Source organism: Heteronotia binoei, unplaced genomic scaffold (assembly GCF_032191835.1).
Source record: "Heteronotia binoei isolate CCM8104 ecotype False Entrance Well unplaced genomic scaffold, APGP_CSIRO_Hbin_v1 ptg001202l, whole genome shotgun sequence".
NCBI classification, from domain to species: Eukaryota; Metazoa; Chordata; class Lepidosauria; order Squamata; family Gekkonidae; genus Heteronotia; species Heteronotia binoei.
The window spans coordinates 126,997-147,137 of record NW_026800203.1 but is presented as its reverse complement, the minus strand read 5'-3'; the positions used below and the strand labels follow the sequence as shown (position 1 = coordinate 147,137).

General features: G+C 48.8%; 2 protein-coding genes across 2 annotated transcripts; both read left to right on the top strand.

Annotated features, from left to right (window-relative positions):
* The first annotated feature begins 5,342 nt into the window (after positions 1-5,342).
* Positions 5,343-8,248, top strand: LOC132590938 (olfactory receptor 52D1-like). The gene is made up of 2 exons (XM_060263851.1): positions 5,343-5,349; positions 7,299-8,248. The coding sequence occupies exons 1-2, from the start codon at positions 5,343-5,345 to the stop codon at positions 8,246-8,248; spliced, it is 957 nt and encodes a 318-aa protein (XP_060119834.1).
* Positions 8,249-14,559: 6,311 nt separating this feature from the next.
* On the top strand, positions 14,560-19,112 carry LOC132590940 (olfactory receptor 52K1-like). The gene is made up of 2 exons (XM_060263853.1): positions 14,560-14,601; positions 18,198-19,112. Exons 1-2 carry the CDS (start codon positions 14,560-14,562, stop codon positions 19,110-19,112), a joined length of 957 nt encoding a protein of 318 aa, XP_060119836.1.
* Positions 19,113-20,141: the final 1,029 nt, after the last annotated feature.

The window sequence follows — 20,141 nt, the reverse complement described above, 5'->3', positions numbered from 1 at the left end:
CTGGGATTCTTGGTTCTTACTTGGGTAAGAGAAGAAGAAACTGGATTTATACCTTGTCCTTCACTCGGAGTGGTTTACAATCTGCCTCTCCCTGCAACAGGCCCCCTATGGGGTAGGTGAGGCTGAGAGAGCTCTGAGAGAACAGCTCTTGAGAGAACAGCTCTGACAGAACTTATGACTGACCCAAGGTCGCACCAGCCGCTTGCATGTGCAGGAGGCATGGGGAATCAAACCTAGTTCTCCATATTAGAGTCCACCGCTGTTCACCGCTACACCAAACTGGCTTTCAGTTCTTGAACAGACAAAATTCTTAACAGCCTACCCAAAGCCCTCGCTATCCTGTGGTGGATCTACTTGGTCTTCACCCCATAGGCTAGGGGTTCTGCATAGGGAGACCATTACTTGGCCTTACTGAGCCTACACACCATGGGCATGTCAATGAAGGCCGGATTCCTCGTCTGATGAAGTGTGCTTAGAGCACATGAAAGCTTATGTTCCGAATAAAACTATGTTGGTCTTAAAGGTGCACTCGACTCCTGTTTTGTTCTGTAGAAAAGAAAGATTGCACAGATGTGTGGAATGTACGTCCCTAGGGCCTTTTTGAAAGTCCCAAAGGTACTCCTGGATTCTTGTCAGTTTGGTGTAGGGGTGAAGTGTGAGGACTCTTATCTGGGAGAACCGGGTTTGATTCTCCACTCCTCCACTTGCACCTGCTGGAATGGCCTTGGGTCAGCCAGAGCTCTCATTGGAGTTGTCCTTGAAAGAGCACTTCTGGGAGAGCTCTCTCAGCTCCACCTACCTCACAGGGTGTCTGTTGTGGGGGAGGAAGGGAAAGGAGATTACAGGCCGCTCTGAGTCTCTGTCCTTGAAAGGACAGCTGCTGGGAGAGCCCTCTCAGCCCCATCCACCTCACAGGGTGTCTGTTGTGGGGGAGGAAGGGAAAGGAGATTGTAGGCCGCTCTGAGCCTCTGTCCTTGAAAGGGCAGCTTCTGGGAGAGCTCTCTCAGCCCCACCTACCTCACAGGGTGTCTGTTGTGAGGGAGGAAGGGAAAGGAGATTGTGAGCTGCTCTGAGACTCAGATTCAGGGCGGAGGGTGGAATATAAATCCAATGTCGTCTTGCTCTTCTCTGCTGCTTCAGACAGACAAACATACAGTCACGCAACTTGACGGGTTCCTGTTGTGGGTGCACATCGAACAGTTTTCAGCTTGATGTAGGGTTGCCAATCCCCAGGTGGGGGCAGGTGATTCCCTCGGTTTGGAAGCCCTCTCCCCTCTTCAGGGTCATCAGAGGGTGGTGGGGGGGAGGGAAATGTCTGCTGGGCACTCCATTATTCCCTATGGAAACCGATTCCCATAGGGTATAATGGAGAATTGATCTGCAGGTATTTGGGGCTCTGGGGGAGCTGTTTTTTGAGGTAGAAGCACCACATTTTCAGCATAGCATCCAATGCCTCTTCTCAAAAGACCCTCCAAGTTTAAAAAAGATTGGACTAGAGGGTCCAATACGAGCCCCCAAAGAAGGTGCCCCATCCTTCATTATTTCCAATGGAGGGAAGGCATTTAAAAGGTGTGCAGTCCCCTAAAATTTGATGGCCAAAACTCCCTTTGGAGTTCAATCATGCTTGTCACACCCTTGCTCCTGGCTCCACCCCCAATGTCTCCTGGCTCCACCCCAAAGTCTCCTGGCTCCACCCCCCAAAGTCCCCAGATATTTCTTGAATTGGATTTGGCAACCCTAGCTTGATGTCACCAACCTGAACAAACTTTGTTTTGAGCAGGATTGCACAGGAACGCAGTTCCAGCTAGCTTGGCTCCAGGGGGTGTGGCCTAATATGCAAATGAGTTCCTGCTGGGCTTTTTCTACAAAGAAACCCCTGAGTCTAGTGTTGAGTCTAACATATCTGCTAGTAGAAGTGTTAAGGGAGATGCTACATAATCATTGCAAACCCCCAGGGGGTGACACTAAAAGGCACACTCCAACACACCCCGGGGATCTCCAGGGACTCCACCGGCTTCTTTTTAATTTCTCCCTGATGGGGATCTTCGAAACATTCTGGGATGACTCCGAGTCTTTCAGCTAGAGCTGCGCAAGCTGCACACACGACGTGTTCCAGGAGATCTTTGAGGGGGAACTCAGAGTACCCTGGGGTGCCTTATGGAATATCTACAGTCAGTTCAACCACCAAAGGATTCAGCAAACCAACCTGACCCAGTCAGAAGGTGGTGTAGATTTTCACTGATTTATTTGGTGGACAGACTTTGCCTTTTCCAGAACATGCGCCTACTGTATGCCCAGAGGTATCCGCGGGAAGTTCTGTTTGTGAAAGAGATCCTTGGAAGATTTAGATTCTTTTTCTTTCTTTTGTAGGAATATCAGCCTTTTGCACTGGCTCGTCGTAGGTGGTAGAAAGAAGACTGCACGGTGTTAGTTGCTGTCTTGGTGGATGAGCAGGAGGGGGCGGGTCCTGCCTCAGGTCTGCTGTATATTGAAAATCCAACAGCTCTGAAGACCCCAATCCAGACCAAGAATGAGAAGAAAGCTCTGGGTAGGAACCTAAACATTCTTACTCATTCCAATCAGATTATGGATTAGATCCAAGTGGGCAGCCGTATTGGTCTGAAGCAGTAGAACAAAGCAGGAGTCCAGTGGCATTTTTAAAACCAATGAGAACCAGTTTGGTGTAGTGGATAAGTGCGCGGACTCTTATCTGGGGGAGAACTGGGTTTGATTCCCCCCTCCTCCACTTGCACCTGCTGAGATGGCCTTGGGTCAGCCAGAGCTCTCTTATCTGGGAGAACCGGGTTTGATTCCCCACTCCTCCACTTGCAGCTGCTGGAATGGCCTTGGGTCAGCCAGAGCTCTCTTATCTGGGAGAACTGGGTTTGATTCCCCACTCCTCCACTTGCAGCTGCTGGAATGGCCTTGGGTCAGCCAGAGCAATCTTATCCGGGAGAACGGAGTTTGATTCCCCACTCCTCCACTTGCAGCTGCTGGAATGGCCTTGGGTCAGCCAGAGCTCTCTTATCTGGGAGAACCGTGTTTGATTCCCCACTCCTCCACTTGCAGCTGCTGGAATGGCCTTGGGTCAGCCAGAGCTCTCTTATCTGGGAGAACCGGGTTTGATTCCCCACTCCTCCACTTGCAGCTGCTGGGATGGCCTTGGGTCGGCCATAGCTCTCTTATCTGGGAGAACCGGGTTGGATTCTCCACTCCTCCACTTGCACCTGCTGGAATGACCTTGGGTCAGCCAGAGCTCTCTTATCTGGGAGAACCAGGTTTGATTCCCCACTCCTCCACTTGCAGCTGCTGAGATGGTGTTGGGTCAGCCATAGTTCTCACAGAGTTGTCCTTGAAAGGGCAGCTGCTATAAAAACACTCTCAGGCCCACCTACCTCACAGGGTGTTTGTTGGGGGGGGGGGGTAGAAAAGATTGTGACCGCTCTGAGACTCTGAGATTCAGAGTATAGGGCAGGATATAAATCCAAAATCTTCTTTATTCAGAATGTCAGCTTTTGTGTGCTAGAAGCACACTTCATCAGACCATAGGATGGAATGGAAACAGACCTTTCTCTACATTTCTCTATATTTAGGACTTTGCCATTCCATCCTATGGTCTGACACATTGTGCTTCTAGCACACGAAAGCTGAATAAAACTTTGTAGGTGCCACTGGGCTCCTTCTTTGATTATGAAACGTAAGCTTAAAAAAACACCACCAAGATACTCCCTGCAATGTTCATGGTCTAGAAAGCTTTTGTTATTCAGAGATGATGATGATGATGATGATGATGATGATATTCTGAATGATATAAGAACATAAGAAGATCATTTTAGAGACCTCTGAGAGAGAGCAGAGAAGAAGTGCTACAAGGGTGAGGTTTGGCTTTCTAAGCAGCTGGGGAAGTTGCTGAGAATTTCTGAGTTTGTGTGACTGTGTGATTGCTGGTGTGTGTATGGGTGTGTGCCACTGTGTGATATATTGGCCACTGTGTGATACAGAGTTTCGGACTGGATGGGCCATTGGCCTGATCCAGCATGGCTTCTCTTATGTGACACAGAAAGTTGGACTGGAGGGGCCACTGGCCTGATGCAACAGGGCTTCTCTTATGTTCTTATGTGACACAGAGTGTTGGACTGGAGGGACCACTGGCCTGATCCAACAGGGCTTCTCTTATGTTCTTATGTGACACAGAGTGTTGGACTGGAGGGGCCATTGGCCTGATCCAACAGGGCTTCTCTTATGTGACACAGAAAGTTGGACTGGAGGGGCCACTGGCCTGATGCAACAGGGCTTCTCTTATGTTCTTATGTGACACAGAGTGTTGGACTGGAGGGACCACTGGCCTGATCCAACAGGGCTTCTCTTATGTTCTTATGTGACACAGAGTGTTGGACTGGAGGGGCCATTGGCCTGATCCAACAGGGCTTCTCTTATGTGACAGAGTGTTGGACTGGAGGGTCCACTGGCCTGATCCAACAGGGCTTCTCTTATGTTCTTATGTGACACAGAGTGTTGGACTGGAGGGGCCACTGTCCTGATCCAACAGGGCTTCTCTTATGTTCTTATGTGACACAGAGTGTTGGACTGGAGGGGCCATTGGCCTGTTCCAACAGGGCTTCTCTTATGTTCTTCTGTGACACAGAGTGTTGGACTGGAGGGGCCATTGGCCTGATCCAACAGGGCTTCTCTTATGTTCTTCTGTGACACAGAGTGTCGGACTGGAGGGGCCATTGGCCTGATCCAACATGGCTTCTCTTATGTTCTTACGTGACACAGAGTGTTGGACTGGAGGGGCCATTGGCCTGATCCAACAGGGCTTCTCTTATGTTCTTCTGTGACACAGAGTGTCGGACTGGAGGGGCCATTGGCCTGATCCAACAAGGCTTCTCTTATGTTCTTAGGTGACATAGAGTGTTGGACTGGAAGGGCCACTGGCCTGATCCAACGTGGCTTCTCTTATGTTCTTATGTGACACAAAGTGTTGGACTGGATGGGCCACTGGCCTGATCCAACATGGCTTCTCTTATGTTCTTATGTTCTAAAGCAGCCACCTGGTTTTCAAAGGTGTTTTTCAGGGGCAATATAAGCCCATTCAAGACGGTGGAGGTCTTGAGTCAATGGAAGGAAGGAGGTAGATCTTCCAAGGAAGTTTGTCTGAATGTTTCTCTTGTAATCATTGTCTTTCTTCGTTCACATCTGCCTTTTTTTGGTAGGTTGCGTGGTGTGGTTTAACACTTTCTTTACAACTTCAGTTCTCCCATTTAAGAAAATAATTGAAATGAAAAACAAAACCCAAGAGAATTTTCTTCATGGCATAGGACCAAAATGAGAGCTCAGAAATGGGAGGTGAGTTTTTTTTTTTTTTAAATCTCCATAAGGAATCAGGGTTGAGTGAGGGGGGGGGGGTATATTCCCCATTCATCTCACAGTGAGGGAGTTTTGGAGGACTGTGGAGCTTTGAACATTCCAAGAGTCAGTTGGAGCTAATCCCTTGAGGAAAGTAGCTGAATATGGACCACTTCCCTACTAACCTGTTGCCCACCATACCGTTCTCTAGCAGCTAGAGACTGTGACAAGTTAGTTCCAAAAATCTAAGAGTGTTCCAAAGGCAATAAACAGAAATGCAGATTTTTGTGTATTTGCTGGCCTGACTCAAACTGCGATGGGCTGAGTGGGACAATGGGTGAAATTGTAATTTATTTATTTGCTTCATTTACACCTCACTTTTCTCTCAATGATTCAGCTCATAGAACATTTGGAGGGGGTGGGGAGGGGATCCCATGTCTTGGGGAGGGATGGTGGCTCAGTGGTAAAGCATCTGCTTGGTAAGCAGAAGGTCCCAGGTTCAATCCCCAGCATCTCCAACTAAAAAGGGTCCAGGCAAATAGGCGTGAAAAACCTCAGCTTGAGACCCTGGAGAGCCATGAATGGGGCTGTGGCTCAGTGGTAGAGCATCTGCTTGGTAAGCAGAAAGTCCCAGGTTCAATCCCCAGCAACTCCAGCTAAAAAGGGTCCAGGCAAGTAGGCGTGAAAAACCTCAGCTGGAGACCCTGGAGAGCCATGAATAGGGCTGTGGCTAAGTGGTAGAGCATCTGCTTGGTAAGCAGAAAGTCCCAGCTTCAATCCCCAGCAACTCCAGCTAAAAAGGGTCCAGGCAAGTAGGCGTGAAAAATCTCAGCTGGAGACCCTGGAGAGCCACGATGGCTCAGTTGTAGAGCATCTGCTTGGTAAGCAAAAGGTCCCAGGTTCAATCCCTGGCATCTCCAGCTAAAAGGATCCAGGCAAATAGGTGTGAAAAACCTTAGCTTGAGACCCTGGAGAGCCACTGCCAGTCTGAGTAGACAATACTGACTTTGATGGGCTGAAGGGGGGGCGGGGTCTGATTCAGTATAAGGCAGCTTCATATGTTCATATGTTCCTGGACCTTGAAATTTCCCAGCAATGTCTGACTGAACTTTCATCCAAAGTGACACTCAAAGTGAATTTCTCCTCCAAGGGCACCACCCCCCCCATGTTGTTAGCTGCCCTGTGCCCATCAGGGGAGGGCAGGATATAAATGTAATAGAATAAATAAAATAATAAATAGTTTTCATTTAAATTGGAGCAAATTTGGAGGCTCCTCCAAACAGCTAAACATTTGCGGGATTTCAGTGAAGCCAAAGGAGTCGGGGTATGTGGGAGTGTGTGAGATAGGAAGGGTGTGTTTTTCCTCAGAGGGATGACCCATGGTCACCAAAGAAAACCCAAGAGAGAAACTGAGGGGACGACCCAACTGATAGCAAAGTCTCATTCTAATAATAATAATAATAATAATAAAATTTTATTTATATCCCGCCCTCCCCGCCGAGGCGGGCTCAGGGCAGCTAACAACATTTTCATAAAATTATACAAAGTTTAAAAACACATTAACTTTAAAACGTTCCAGTTAACCAAATACAATACAAATTTACAGGTGCTGATTCCATTTATAAATGATAGTAGCGAAAGTCACCCAACAGCATTCCCTCAGTCAGCGAAGGCCATCCTGAAAAGGATGGTCTTGCAGGCCCTGCGGAGCTGGTCAAGGCACCGCAGGGCTCGCACTTCTTCCGGGAACTGGTTCCATAGATGTGGAGCTGCGATGGAGAAGGCCCGTGTACGAGTGTTTTAAAGTTTGGCCTCCTTTGGTCCAGGGATAGTCAGCTTGTTCTTCCCTGCTGACCTCAGTGCTCTCTGGGGTTCTGAAAAAGGAATGAGCAGAGACTGTTGCCTTTCCCTGTTTATGAGCCTTGCTTTCTCTCCATTTCTCTCATTAGCCACTGCCAACATCACTCACCAGCTGACTTTCTCCTCCTTCTTCCTTGTGGGTCTCCCGGGGCTGGAGAATGAGCAGGTTTGGATCTCCATCCCCTTCTTCTTCACCTACCTCACGGCTCTCTTGGGGAACGCCACTCTCTTGTGGGTCATCTGGACGGAATCCAGCCTGCACAAGCCCATGTACTTTTTCCTTTCCATGCTGGCTTTGACGGACATGGCATTGCCAACGTGCATCGTCCCCAAGATGCTGACCATCTTCTGGACGGGGACCCAAGAAATCACCTTTGTCGCCTGCCTGGTGCAGATGTTCATGATCCACGCCCTTTGCGCAGTAGAGTCGGGGACGCTAACCGCCATGGCTTACGACCGATACGTGGCCATCTGCGCCCCGCTCAGCTATACTTCCCTGCTGACTGCTAACACTGTGGCTAAGCTGGGGGCTGCCATCGCCAGCCGGGCCTTGATCATTGTCCTGCCTTTCCCTTTTCTAGTTAAGAGGCTGCCATTTTGCCACGCTCGCCTCATCTCCCACTCCTACTGTGAGCACATGGCCGTGGTTAAACTGGCGTGTGGAGACACCACGCCCAACAACCTCTACGGGCTGATTCTCTCCCTTGTCATAGTCGGTGCGGACCTGAGCTTCATCTTCGTCTCCTACGGCCTGATCCTGCATGCTGTCTTCCGGTTGCCCTCGGTGGAAGCCCGGCGGAAGGCCCTGGGCACCTGTGGAGCCCACGTGGGGGTCATCGTGATTCTCTACACTCCTGGAGTGTTTTCTTTCCTCTGCCACCGCTTTGGCCACAATGTCCCCCACCACGTCCACATCTTCCTTGCCAACATCTATCTGGTGGTGCCAGCCATGCTCAACCCCCTTGTCTATGGAGCCAAGACCAAGGAGATCCGGGACCGGGTATTGAAGGCACTGCAGATGGCAAAGAGATTCCTGTAGGCTCCAGGATGCTGTTGTGAACACAGCATAAGAGGATCCAATCAATTGAACTTAAGAACATAAGAGAAGCCATGTTGGATCAGGCCAGTAGCGCCTCCAGTCCAACACTCTGTGTCACACAGTGGCAAAAAATTTTATACATACACACACACTGTGGCTAATAGCCACTGATGGACCTGTGCTCCATATTTTTATCTAAACTCCTCTTGAAGGTGGCCATGCTTGTGGCCGCCACCACCTCCTGTGGCAGTGAATTCCACATGTTAATCACCCTTTGGGTGAAGAAGTACTTCCTTTTATCCGTTTTAACCCAACTGCTCAGCAATTTCATTGAATGCCCACGAGTTCTTGTATTGTGAGAAAGGGAGAAAAGTACCTCTTTCTCTACTTTCTCCATCCCATGCATAATCTTGTAAACCTCTATCATGTCACCCCGCAGTCGACGTTTCTCCAAGCTAAAGAGCCCCAAGCATTTCAACCTTTCTTCATAGGGAAAGTGTTCCAGCCCTTTAATCATTCTAGTTGCCCTTTTCTGGACTATCTCCAATGCTATAATATCCTTTTTGAGGTGCGGCGACCAGAACTGCACACAGTACTCCAAATGAGACCGCACCATCAATTGAGTCTATAAAGATTCCTTTATTGGGTCCATAAAAGTCCTTTATGGACCCAATTGATTAGAAACAATCGAACAGGTCCTCTTATATTGCCAGTTTTACTGGAACAATCAGAATATGTATATTCAGGCTTTTTGTGTAGCAGGAACTCATTTACATATTAGGCCACACCTCCCTGATATAGCCAATCCTCCAAGAGCTTACAGTAGGCCCTGTACTAAGAGCCCTGTAAGCTCCTCGAAAATTGACTGAATCAGGGGAATGCAGGGGTGGAATTCTAGCAGGAGCTCCTTTGCATATTAGGCCACACCTCCTTGATGTAGCCAATCGAAGAGTTTACAGAAGGCCCTGCAATAAGAGCCCTGTTAGCTCTTGAAGGACTGGCTGCATCATGTGGGTGTGGCCTAATATGCAAAGGAGTTCCTGCTTCAAAAAAAGCTCCAATTATGTCCAATTATCCAGGCAGATCCAATCAATTCTATACTTCTCCTCTTCTTGTTGATCATTGTAATGAAATTATCTTGAAGGTCGTGAGATTCTGTGCCTTGGCATGTTTAATCAGGCAGGTGAACAAGGTTTTGTTTTAACAAGTCTTATTCTAGCAAATGTATATTTATATTCAGTATATTCACACATGCAACTAACGTATCTGTTTTGTTGGTGATCTTGATTTCTGATCTTGGATTTTAATAGACTATTGACTGGTTGACTGGCCCAGTTGATTGGATCCTCTTATGTTGTGTTTGCAATGGCCCTCAGATATAAGGAGCAGTGCTTTCTTAGGGGTGAAACTGCAGGCACAAATTCATTTCGGACAGAGGATCAACGAGTCTGTTCTCTGTTTTCTCAAGGATAATCCCTTCTCAGATGTTCTTGGGTCCCCATAACAAGAAAATAAGGAAGTTAACTTTTCTATCCAATACAATGCATGGTTATCAGATGGGGGAGACTTGTCTTAGCAGTAGGATGTGCGAAAAGGATCTAGAGGTCTTAGTGGATCATACGCTGAACATGAGTCAGCAGTGTGATGCGGTGGCTAAAAAGGCAAATGCAATTTTGGGCTGTATTAATAGAAGTAAAGTGCCCAGATCACGTGAAGTGATGGTATCGCTTTACTCTGCTCTGGCAAGACCTCACCTGGAGTATTGTGTTCAGGTTTGGGCACATCATTTTAAGAAGGATATAGACAAGCTGGAACGGGTCCAGAGGATGGCAATGAAGATGGTGGGGGGTCTGGAGACCAAGTTTTATGAGGAAAGATTGAAGGAGCTGGGGATGTTTCGCCTGGAGAGGAGGCAGCTGAGAGGTGATATGATCACCTTCTTCAAGGACTTGAAGAGCTGTCATATAGAGGATGGTGTGGAATTGTTTTCGGTGGCCCCGGAAGGTAGGACCGGAACCAATGGGTTGAAATTAAATCAAAAGAGTTTCCGGCTCAACATTAGGAAGATCTTCCTGACTGTTAGAGCGATTCCGCAGTGGAACAGGCTTCCTCCTTGGGAGGTGGTGGGCTCTCCTTCCTTGGAGGCTTTTAAACAGAGGCTAGATGGCCATCTGACAGTGATGAAGATCCTGTGAATTTAGGGGGAGGTATTCGTGGGTTTCCTACATTGTGCAGGGGGTTGGACTAGATGACCCTGGAAGTCCCTTTCAACTCTAGGATTCCATGATTCTCCTTCCTGGAGGTTTTTCAACAGAGGCTGGGTGGCCATCTGACAGCAATGAGGATTCTGTGAATTTAGGGGGAGGTATTTGTGGGTTTCCTGCATTGTGCCCCTCCAGAGAAAGCCTGTTCCACTGAGGAACCGCTCTAACGGTCAGGAAGTTCTTCCTAATGTTGAGCTGGAAACTCTTTTGATTTAATTTCAACCCCTTGGTTCTGGTCCTACCTTCTGGGGCCACAGAAAACAATTCCACACCATCCTGTATAGGACAGCCCTTCAAGGACTTGAAGATGGTGATCCTATCACCTCTCAGCCGCCTCCTCTCCAGGCTAAACATCCCCAGCTCCTTTCTTCCATCCCCAGTCATTTTCCCACACAGAAACAGCATTGGGGGAAGTTATTTTCCCATTTTTGCTGCTCCTCGGGGGACATTTTGTGCTTACGGAACAGCCAAAATAGGTAAATTATTCCCATCAGCACTTTTCCTGTGTGGGAAAATGGACTGAGGTGGGGAGGCACGAGTCCTTCTTCCCCCTGCAGCAGTATTCGGAGTCCATTTGGTCTCTCTGTTGTTTAATAAAAAGTCCATTCCCTGCAGCTGTTGTGTGACTGTGGGGAACCTGAATGGGGTCTGGGGAGCTGAGGAGTGGACTTTGGCCCTTAGTTGCGTTGGACAAGTGGAGGCAACAGTCCAGAAACAGACCATCTTTGCAGGCGAGGGTGACTATTTGCAGAACAGGTGGGCAGTGGCTGGTTCAGTGTGCAGGGCCACCAAGAGCACGGTGGCATGGGGAGTTCTTCAAGCAGTTGCGCCTCTCGGTGCCCACTGTCTTGGCAACTGCCAGTGAGACACATTTTTTGAACAATGTTTTGAAGTACAGGGTGAGAACAAGCATAGAGACAGGAACACCAGGAATCACCAGGAAGAAATCCACTCTCTGGTTCTCAGCTCAGTGTGGAGGAATTCATCAGCCTCTACCTGCGGGGCACGCTGGGCAGGGCCAGCTCCGGTAGAGCAGAGAGGGGTGTGAAATGGGGGGGAGGGAGTGCATCATCCTCTTGGAGAGGAGTGACAAGCGGAGCGCCTCAAGGATCTGTCCCGGGGGCCTGTTTTGTTCAGCATCTTTATCAATGATTTGGATGAAGGAATAGAGGGAATTCCTGTCGCTTCATAGTAAAATAAGTGGTGAAGCTGTAACTGAGAGGCGCTACCTGTTAATATGGAGCACCCCAATACCTAGAGAGAGAGAGTGGGGCTCCTATTTCTAAAAACAAAATGGAGTCTGACCAGAAACAGGCCAAGAAAACACTCAATCTAAAATGGAGACCTTCTCTCAGTGCAACCCCACCCATTTCCTCCACCTCCACCCAAACAGGATGCATAATAACGATGGGGACTGCTGGTAAGTATCACTCACACCCTAATCCTCAGCTACTGATTAATCATCCATCTCCTTGGCTAGGCTTCCCAATCCCCAGGTCCCAGCGGGGGATCCCCTGGTTTTACAGGCTTCCCCCCTCCCCCAGCCAGCTGGCCGGCGGGGGAAGCTCCACCCCCACAGCCATTATGCACCTCCAGGAACGATTCCCATAGGGAATGATGGGGAATTGATCCGCGGGTGTCAGGGGCTCTGGGGGGGCTGTTTTTTGAGGTAGAAGCGCCAAATTTTCAGTATAGCATCTAGTGCCTCTCCCCAAAATACCTCCCAAGTTTCAAAAAGAGTGGACCAGGGGGTCCAATTCTATGAGCCCAAAAAGAAGGTGCTCCTATCCTTCATTATTTCCTATGGAAGGAAGGCATTCTAAAAGGTGTGCTGTCCCTTTAAATGTGATGGCCAGAACTCCCTTGGAGTTCAATTATGCTTGTCACACCCTTGCACCTGGCTCCGCCCCCAGTGTCTCCTGGCTCCACCCCCAAAGTCTCCTGGCTCCACCCCCAAAGTCCCCAGATATTTCTTGAATTGGACTTGGCAACCCTATCCTTAGCTCTTTCTGCGACTCAGTTTCTCTTTGTCTACTGCCATGGTAATGTCTGACACCTGGACAGATTCTTTGTTTTCTATGCTTGCCTCTCCTCAGGGGTATCTTTGCTGAACTGCCCAAACCATTAACACCTATCCTGACCTTTTGCAACCTATTGGGTGGGCATTACTAAGCCAGCACTATCTATTGTGACCTGGAGATCCATTCAGGTGATCAGAGTCAGTTCTGCTCATTGGCTTAAGGTGAGCAGCCAATCAGGTACCCAGGAAAGAAGCATCACTGCCCACTGCAGGCCACTCCCTTTTCTGGGAGGGCCTCATCCCCTCCTAAGATTATATACATGAGAGCAAGCCATGTTCTCTCTCTCTCTCTGCCTGAGCAACATGTAACCAGATTGTTCCTCCCTCCCTCCTCTAAGTAAGGAGCATCAGGCATGGCACATCGCAGTGCATGTCTATATCGTCTAGTTGTGACTGGACCCTAAGCCACCAGGATCAGGTCGTATACCCTGTCTATGTTTTTACCCCTCTATCAATTTCAGATCCGTTTTCTTAAGCCTGTATGCGTGTTGTATGATTTTATACCCTTGTATGTCTGCCCTTATTCCTTAAATAAAACACCCCATTGATTATTAGACCATCTTGCCTCATTACTGGGAGGGTGACTCTCAAAGAAGACGCCTTCTCTATAAGGTTTTTAGATCTTGCTAAAAGGCCGATTGCCCACCAATCTAAATCCCCCCAAAAGCTGTTTTGAGGGCAATTTGCCTAACCGAGCTCATCCAGGGATTGTTATGCAGCTCCACCTACTATTCAATGGACAAGGAGGTGGAACTCTCAAAAGGAGGAGGAGGAACTCTCAGAAGGAGGAGGTGGAACTCTCAGAAGAGGAGGTGGAACTCTCAGAAGGAGGAGGTGGAACTCTCAGAAAGGTTCAGGAGGCCTGGAGGGAACACTTATTAAATGTGCAGATGGTACTAAATTGGGAGGGGTTGCAAATACAGTAGAAGACAGAGTCAGGTCACAGGATGATCTTGACAGGCAGATTATTTAGGAGCAGAGTCTATTCAGAAGTAGAGGCCAAAGGCGTTTTCCCTATTACATATATATGTTTTGATAGTATAGTTTCACCCTGACGTTTCTTCTATTATAATCTTCTGGGCGTGGAGCAGGGGTCACTGAGGAGGTATGTGTTTGGGTGGGGGGGAGGTATTTGTGAATAAGAACATAAGAGAACATAACAGAAGCCCTGTTGGATCAGGCCAGTGGCCCATCCAGTCCAACACTCTGTGTCACATAAGAACATAAGAGAAGCCCTGTTGGATCAGGCCAATGGACCATCCAGTGCAACACTCTGTGTCACATAAGAACATAAGAGAACATAAGAGCCAGTTTGGTGTAGTGGTTAAGTGTGCAGACTCTTATCTGGGAGAACTGGGTTTGATTCCCCACTCCTCCACTTGCACCTGCTGGCATGGCCTTGGGTCAGCCATAGCTTTGACAGAGGTTGTCCTTGAAAGGGCAGCTGCTGTGAGAGCCCTCTCCAGCCCCACCCACCTCACAGGGTGTCTGTTGTGGGGGAGGAAGGTAAAGGAGTTTGTGAGCCGCTCTGAGACTCTTCGGAGTGGAGGGCGGGATATAAATCCAATATCTTCTTCTTCAATAAGAGAAGCCCTGTTGGATCAGGCCAATGGCCCATCCAGTCCAACACTCAGGAGGTTCACAAGTGGGGCTAGAAGCCCTTCCACTTTGCACCCCCCCCCCCCAAGCACCAAGAAGACAGGCCCCAGACATGAGAACATAAGAGAAGCCATGTTGGATCAGGCCGATGGCTCACCCAGTCCAACACTCTGTGTCATACAGGGGCCAAAAAACTCCCCAAGTGCCATCAGGAGGTTCACAAGTGGGGCTAGAAGCCCTTCCACTGTGCCCCCCACCCCAAGCACCAAGAATACAGAGCATCACTGTCCCAGACAATATACTGTGGCTAATAGCCACTGATGGACCTCTGCTCCATGTTTTTATCCAATCCCCATTTGAAGCTGGCTATGCTTGTAGCCGCCACCACCACCTGTGGCAGTGAGTTCCACATGTTAATCACCCTTTGGGTGAAGAAGTACTTCCTTTTATCCGTTTTAACCTGACTGCTCAGCAATTTCATCGAATGCCCACGAGTTCTTGTATTGTGAGAAAGGGAGAAAAGTCCTTCTTTCTCTACTTTCTCCATCCCACGCATTATCTTGTAAACCTCTCTCATGTCACCCCGCAGTCGATGTTTCTCCAAGCTGAAGAGCCCCAAGCGTTTCAACCTTTCTTCATAGGGAAGGTGTTCCAACCCTTTAATCATTCTAGTTGCCCTTCTCTGGACTTTCTCCAATGCTATAATATCCTTTTTGAGGTGCGGCGACCAGAACCAGAATTGAATTTCCTGCATTGTGTAGGGGGTTGTACTAGATGATCCTGGGGGTCCCTTCCAACGCTAGGATTCTGTTGCCCCAAGAGTAGTGATCAGGAGACAGAGAAGGAATGACAACAATATTTCACTATCAGTGGACTCTTAATTTGGATAACTGGGTTTGATTCCCTGCCTCCCCCTCCATACGCAGCCAGCTGGGTCACAATTCTCTTCGAGCTCTCTCAGCCCCACCTGCCTCACAGGGCGTCTGTTGCGGGAAGAGGAATGCAAGGTTATTGCAAGCTACTCCAAGATTCCTTTGAGTAGACCCCCACGGGGTCTTCTTCTCTTCTTTTGCACACCAGACATCGCTTATTGCAACAAGATAGGGCAGGGCACTTGCAAGAAACCACCTTTCCCTTGCGTAAAACGGCCTTTGTTTTATTCTTATCCTCAGAGGTGGCTCTAATCCATTTCAGCACATTGTACACTGAAAAAGTTTCTGTAAAGTCATTAGCTAATTTTGTTTTCCATCATGGGTTATTTCATTACTGTTTCATTTTGTATAATAGAGTTTACACTGTATTGGTGAAGTAGTGTATTGTTTTCTGTGGCCCCGGAAGGTAGGACCAGAACCAATGGGTTGAAATAAAATCAAAAGAGTTTCTGGCTGAACATTAGGAAGAACTTCGTGACCCTTAGAGCATTGAACAGTTGAACAGGCTTCCTCGGGAGGTGGTGGGCTCTCCTTCCTTGGAGGTTTTTCAACAGAGGCTGGATGGCCATCTGACAGCAATGAAGATCCTGTGATTTTAGGGGAAGGTATTTGTGAGTTTCCTGCATTGTGCAGGGGGTTGGACTAGATAACTCTGGAGGTCCCTTCCAACTCTATGATTCCTGACCATTAGAGAGGTTCCTCAGTGGAACAGGCTTCCTCTGGAGGTGGTGGGATCTCCTTCCTTGGAGGTTTTTCAACAGAGGCTGGATGGCCATCTGACAGCAATGAAGATCCTGTGAATTTAGGGGGAGGTGTTTGTGAGTTTAGAGCAATTCCTCAGTGGAACAGGCTTCCTCAGGAGGTGGTGGGCTCTCCTTCCTTGGGGGTTTTTCAACAGAGGCTAGATGGCCATCTGACATCGATGAAGATCCTGTGATTTTAGGGGAAGGTATTTGTGAGGTTCCTGCATTGTGCAGGGGGTTGGACTAGATGACCCTGGAGGTCCCTTCCAACTCTATGATTCCTGACCGTTAGAGCGGTTCCTCAGTAGAACAGGCTTCCTCCTCGGGAGGTGGTGGGCTCTCCTTCCTTGGAGGCTTTTCAACAGAGGCTAGATGGCCATCTGACAGCAATGAGGATCCTGTGAATTTAGGGGGAGGTATTTGTGAGTTTCCTGCATTGTGCAGGGGGTTGGACTAGATGACCCTGGAGGTCCCTTCCAACTCTAGGATTCTCCTTCCTTGGAGGTTTTTAAACAGAGGCTAGATGGCCATCTGACAGCAATGAGGATCCTGTGAATTTAGGGGGAGGTGTTTGTGAGTTTCCTGCATTGTGCAGGGGGTTGGACTAGATGACCCTGGAGGTCCCTTCCAACTCTAGAATTCTATGAATCTAATGGATGGTAGCTGTGAGAGCCAGGTAGAGCTTCCATGTTCATGAGCAAGGTACTCTGAAAGCCCTTCATGCTCTGCTCTAAGTTTTTAGAGGTTCTTATTTGGTCACTGCTGGGGATTGAGTGCAAAATGGGATGGAGTTTAGTCTGAATCAGTAGAAATAGAGGAAGAGTTGGGTTTTATACCCCACTTTGGACTAGCCAAAGTAGTCTCAGGGTGGCTTACAATCTCCTTCCCTTCCTCTCTCCAAAACAGACACCCTATGAGGGAGGTGGGGGTGAGAGAGCCTGGAGAGAACTGTGACTGATCCAAGGCCATCCAGCTGACTGCAGGTGGAGGAGGAGTGGGGAATCAAACCCGGTTCTCCAGATTAGAGGCCTTTGCTCTTAACCACTACACCACACTGGCTTTCCAGTGCTTAGTCTATATGTGTTTAGTCTATAGGATTGGAATAGAATTGGAAGAAGTGCAGAAAAGGGCAACTAGAATGATTCAAGGGTTGGAACACTTTCCCTGTGAAGAAAGGTTAGAATGCTTGGGGCTCTTTAGCTTGGAGAAACGTCGACTGCAGGATGATATGATAGAGGTTTACAAGATTATGCACGGGACAGAGAAGGTAGAGAAAGAAGGACTTTTCTCCCTTTCTCACAATACAAGAACTCGTGGGCATTCAATGAAATTGTTGAGCAGTCGGGTTAGAAGGGATAAAAGGATGTCCTTCTTCACCCAAAGGGGGATTAACGTGTGGAATTCACTGCCACAGGAGGTGGTGGCGGCTACAAGCATAGCCAGCTTCAAGAGGGCGTTAGATAAAAATATGGAGCAGAGGTCCATCAATGGCTATTAGCCAAAGGTATTGTTGGAACTCTCTGTCTGGGGCAGTGATGCTCTGTATTCTTGGTGCTTGGGGGGGCAACAGTGGGAGGGCTTCCGGTGTCCTGGCCCCACTGATGGACCTCCTGATGGCACTTTTTTTTTTTTGGCCCCTTTGTGACACAGAGTGTTGGACTGGATGGGCCATTGGCCTGATCTAACATGGCTTCTCTTATGTTCTTATGTCTATTTGTGCTTTCTGCCAACAGATTTCTTCTCTGCAGTGCTGTAAGAAAGGTGGACCCCTCCTGTGGTTATTGACTTTAACATCGACATTTTGCAAGAGAGAAGAAGAAGAAGAAGTGCAGATTTATACCCCGCCCTTCTCCCTGAATCAGAGACTGGCTTACAATCTCCTATGTTTTCTCCCCCCACAACAGACACCCTGTGAGGTGGGTGGGGCTGAGAGGGCTTTCACAGCAGCTGCCCTTTCAAGGACAACTCTGTGGGAGCTATGGCTGACCCAAGGCCATTCCAGCAGCTGCAAGTGGAGGAGTGGGGAATCAAACCCAGTTCTCCCAGATAAGAGAGCTCTCGGCTGACCCAAGGCCATTCCAGCAGCTGCAAGTGGAGAAGTGGGGAATCAAACCCAGTTCTCCCAGATAAGAGAGCTCTGGCTGACCCAAGGCCATTCCAGTAGCTGCAGGTGGAGGAGTGGGGAATCAAACCCAGTTCTCCCAGATAAGAGTCCGCACACTTAACCACTACACCAAACTGGCTCAATGTTACTTCTGAAAGGGAAGCCAGTTTTCTCCTCTTGAAATGGAGTCTCCCCCTGGGTCTAATACCTCTGCTCCCAACATGGACCCCATAGTGTTCTTTTTGTCTGGTATCCCAGGCCTGGAATCCTTCCACATCTGGATCTCCATCCCATTCTGCTCCATCTTCACCGTTGCCCTTCTGGGGAACACGCTCCTCCTGTATGTGATCAAGACAGATGCCACCCTCCACAAACCCATGTTCTTCTTCCTCTCCATGCTGGCTTCTATTGATCTGGTCTTGTCCCTCACTACCATGCCCAAGACCCTCTGCATTTTCTGGTTCAGGGCCAAGGAGATCAGCTTGGAAGCCTGCCTTGTCCAGATGTTCTTCCTCCATGCTTTTGCCATCATGGAGTCCGCTGTGCTCTTGGCCATGGCCTTTGACCGGTATGTTGCCATCTGCCACCCTCTGAGGTACAACACCATCCTCACCCGTTCGTTAATAGTCAAAGTTGGGCTGATGGCCTCGGCCCGGGCTTTTCTCCTGATGTCTCCTTTGCCCTTCCTGCTTCGTTGGCTGCCCTACTGCGGTTCCCACATCATCGCTCACTGCTTTTGTGAGCACATGGCGGTGGTGAGGCTGGCCTGTTCCAACACGCGATTCAACAACATCTATGGGATCATTGTGGCTTTCTTGGTGGTGGTTCTGGACCTCACTTTTATTAGCCTGTCCTACGCCAAGATCCTAAGAACCGTTTTCAGTCTGGCTTCAAAGGACGAGCAGCTCAAAGCCTTCGGAACCTGCATCTCACACCTGTGTGCCATCTTGGTGTTCTACGCTCCGGTGATTCTCTCGTCAATCGTACATAGGTTTGGTCACCACATTGCTCCCCACATACACATCCTCCTCACAAATTTCTACCTTCTCTTCCCACCCATGATGAACCCCATCATCTATGGGATGAAAACCAAGCAAATTAGAGAGCGAGTCCTCCACCTCTTCCACCGGAAAAGCTTCTGAAGGGTGGGGATGCCTGGCAGGGGCTCCTGATAACTATCAATGTATCATGGATGGCTCTTTGTCCCCAACTCAGCCTTCAGTTAACAGTCCAAAGGAGGACTGCTTTGCTTCATGTGGAGAGGGAGCTTCACACAACCAGGACAGCCGGGCCTCTGAATCCCAAAGGAAGAATCATAATGCCCCTGTATAAATCGATGGTGCGGTCTCATTTGGAGTACTGTGTGCAGTTCTGGTCGCCGCACCTCAAAAAGGATATTATAGCATTGGAGAAAGTCCAGAGAAGGGCAACTAGAATGATTAAAGGGCTGGAGCACTTTCCCTATGAAGAAAGGTTGAAACGCTTGGGACTCTTTAGCTTGGAGAAACGTCGACTGCGGGGTGACATGATAGAGGTTCTCAAGATAATGCATGGGATGGAGAAAGTAGAGAAAGAAGTACTTTTCTCCCTTTCTCACAATACAAGAACTCGTGGGCATTCGATGAAATTGCTGAGCAGACAGGTTAAAACGGATAAAAGGAAGTACTTCTTCACCCAAAGGGTGATTAACATGTGGAATTCACTGCCACAGGAGGTGGTGGCGGCCACAAGTATAGCCACCTTCAAGAGGGGTTTAGATAAAAATATGGAGCACAGGTCCATCAGTGGCTATTAGCCACAGTGTGTGTGTATATATAAAATTTTTTTGCCATTGTGTGACACAGAGTGTTGGACTGGATGGGCCGTTGGCCTGATCCAACATGGCTTCTCTTATGTTCTTATGTTCTTAAGAAGGCAACATCAGGGAAACGCCTTGACCTCTCTGCCCTGTTGTTGGCTCTCCAAAGGAACAGGCTGGCCACTGTGTGAGACAGGAGGCTGGACTAGATGGACCCTCCCTGGTCTGATCCAGCAGGGCTCTTCCTATATTTTATGAAGGCCTCATCCTCTCTGCCCTGTTGTTGGCCCTCCAGAGGAACTGGCTGGCCACTGTGTGAGACAGGAGGCTGGACTAGAGGGACCATTGGTCTGATTCAGCAGGGCTCCTCTGG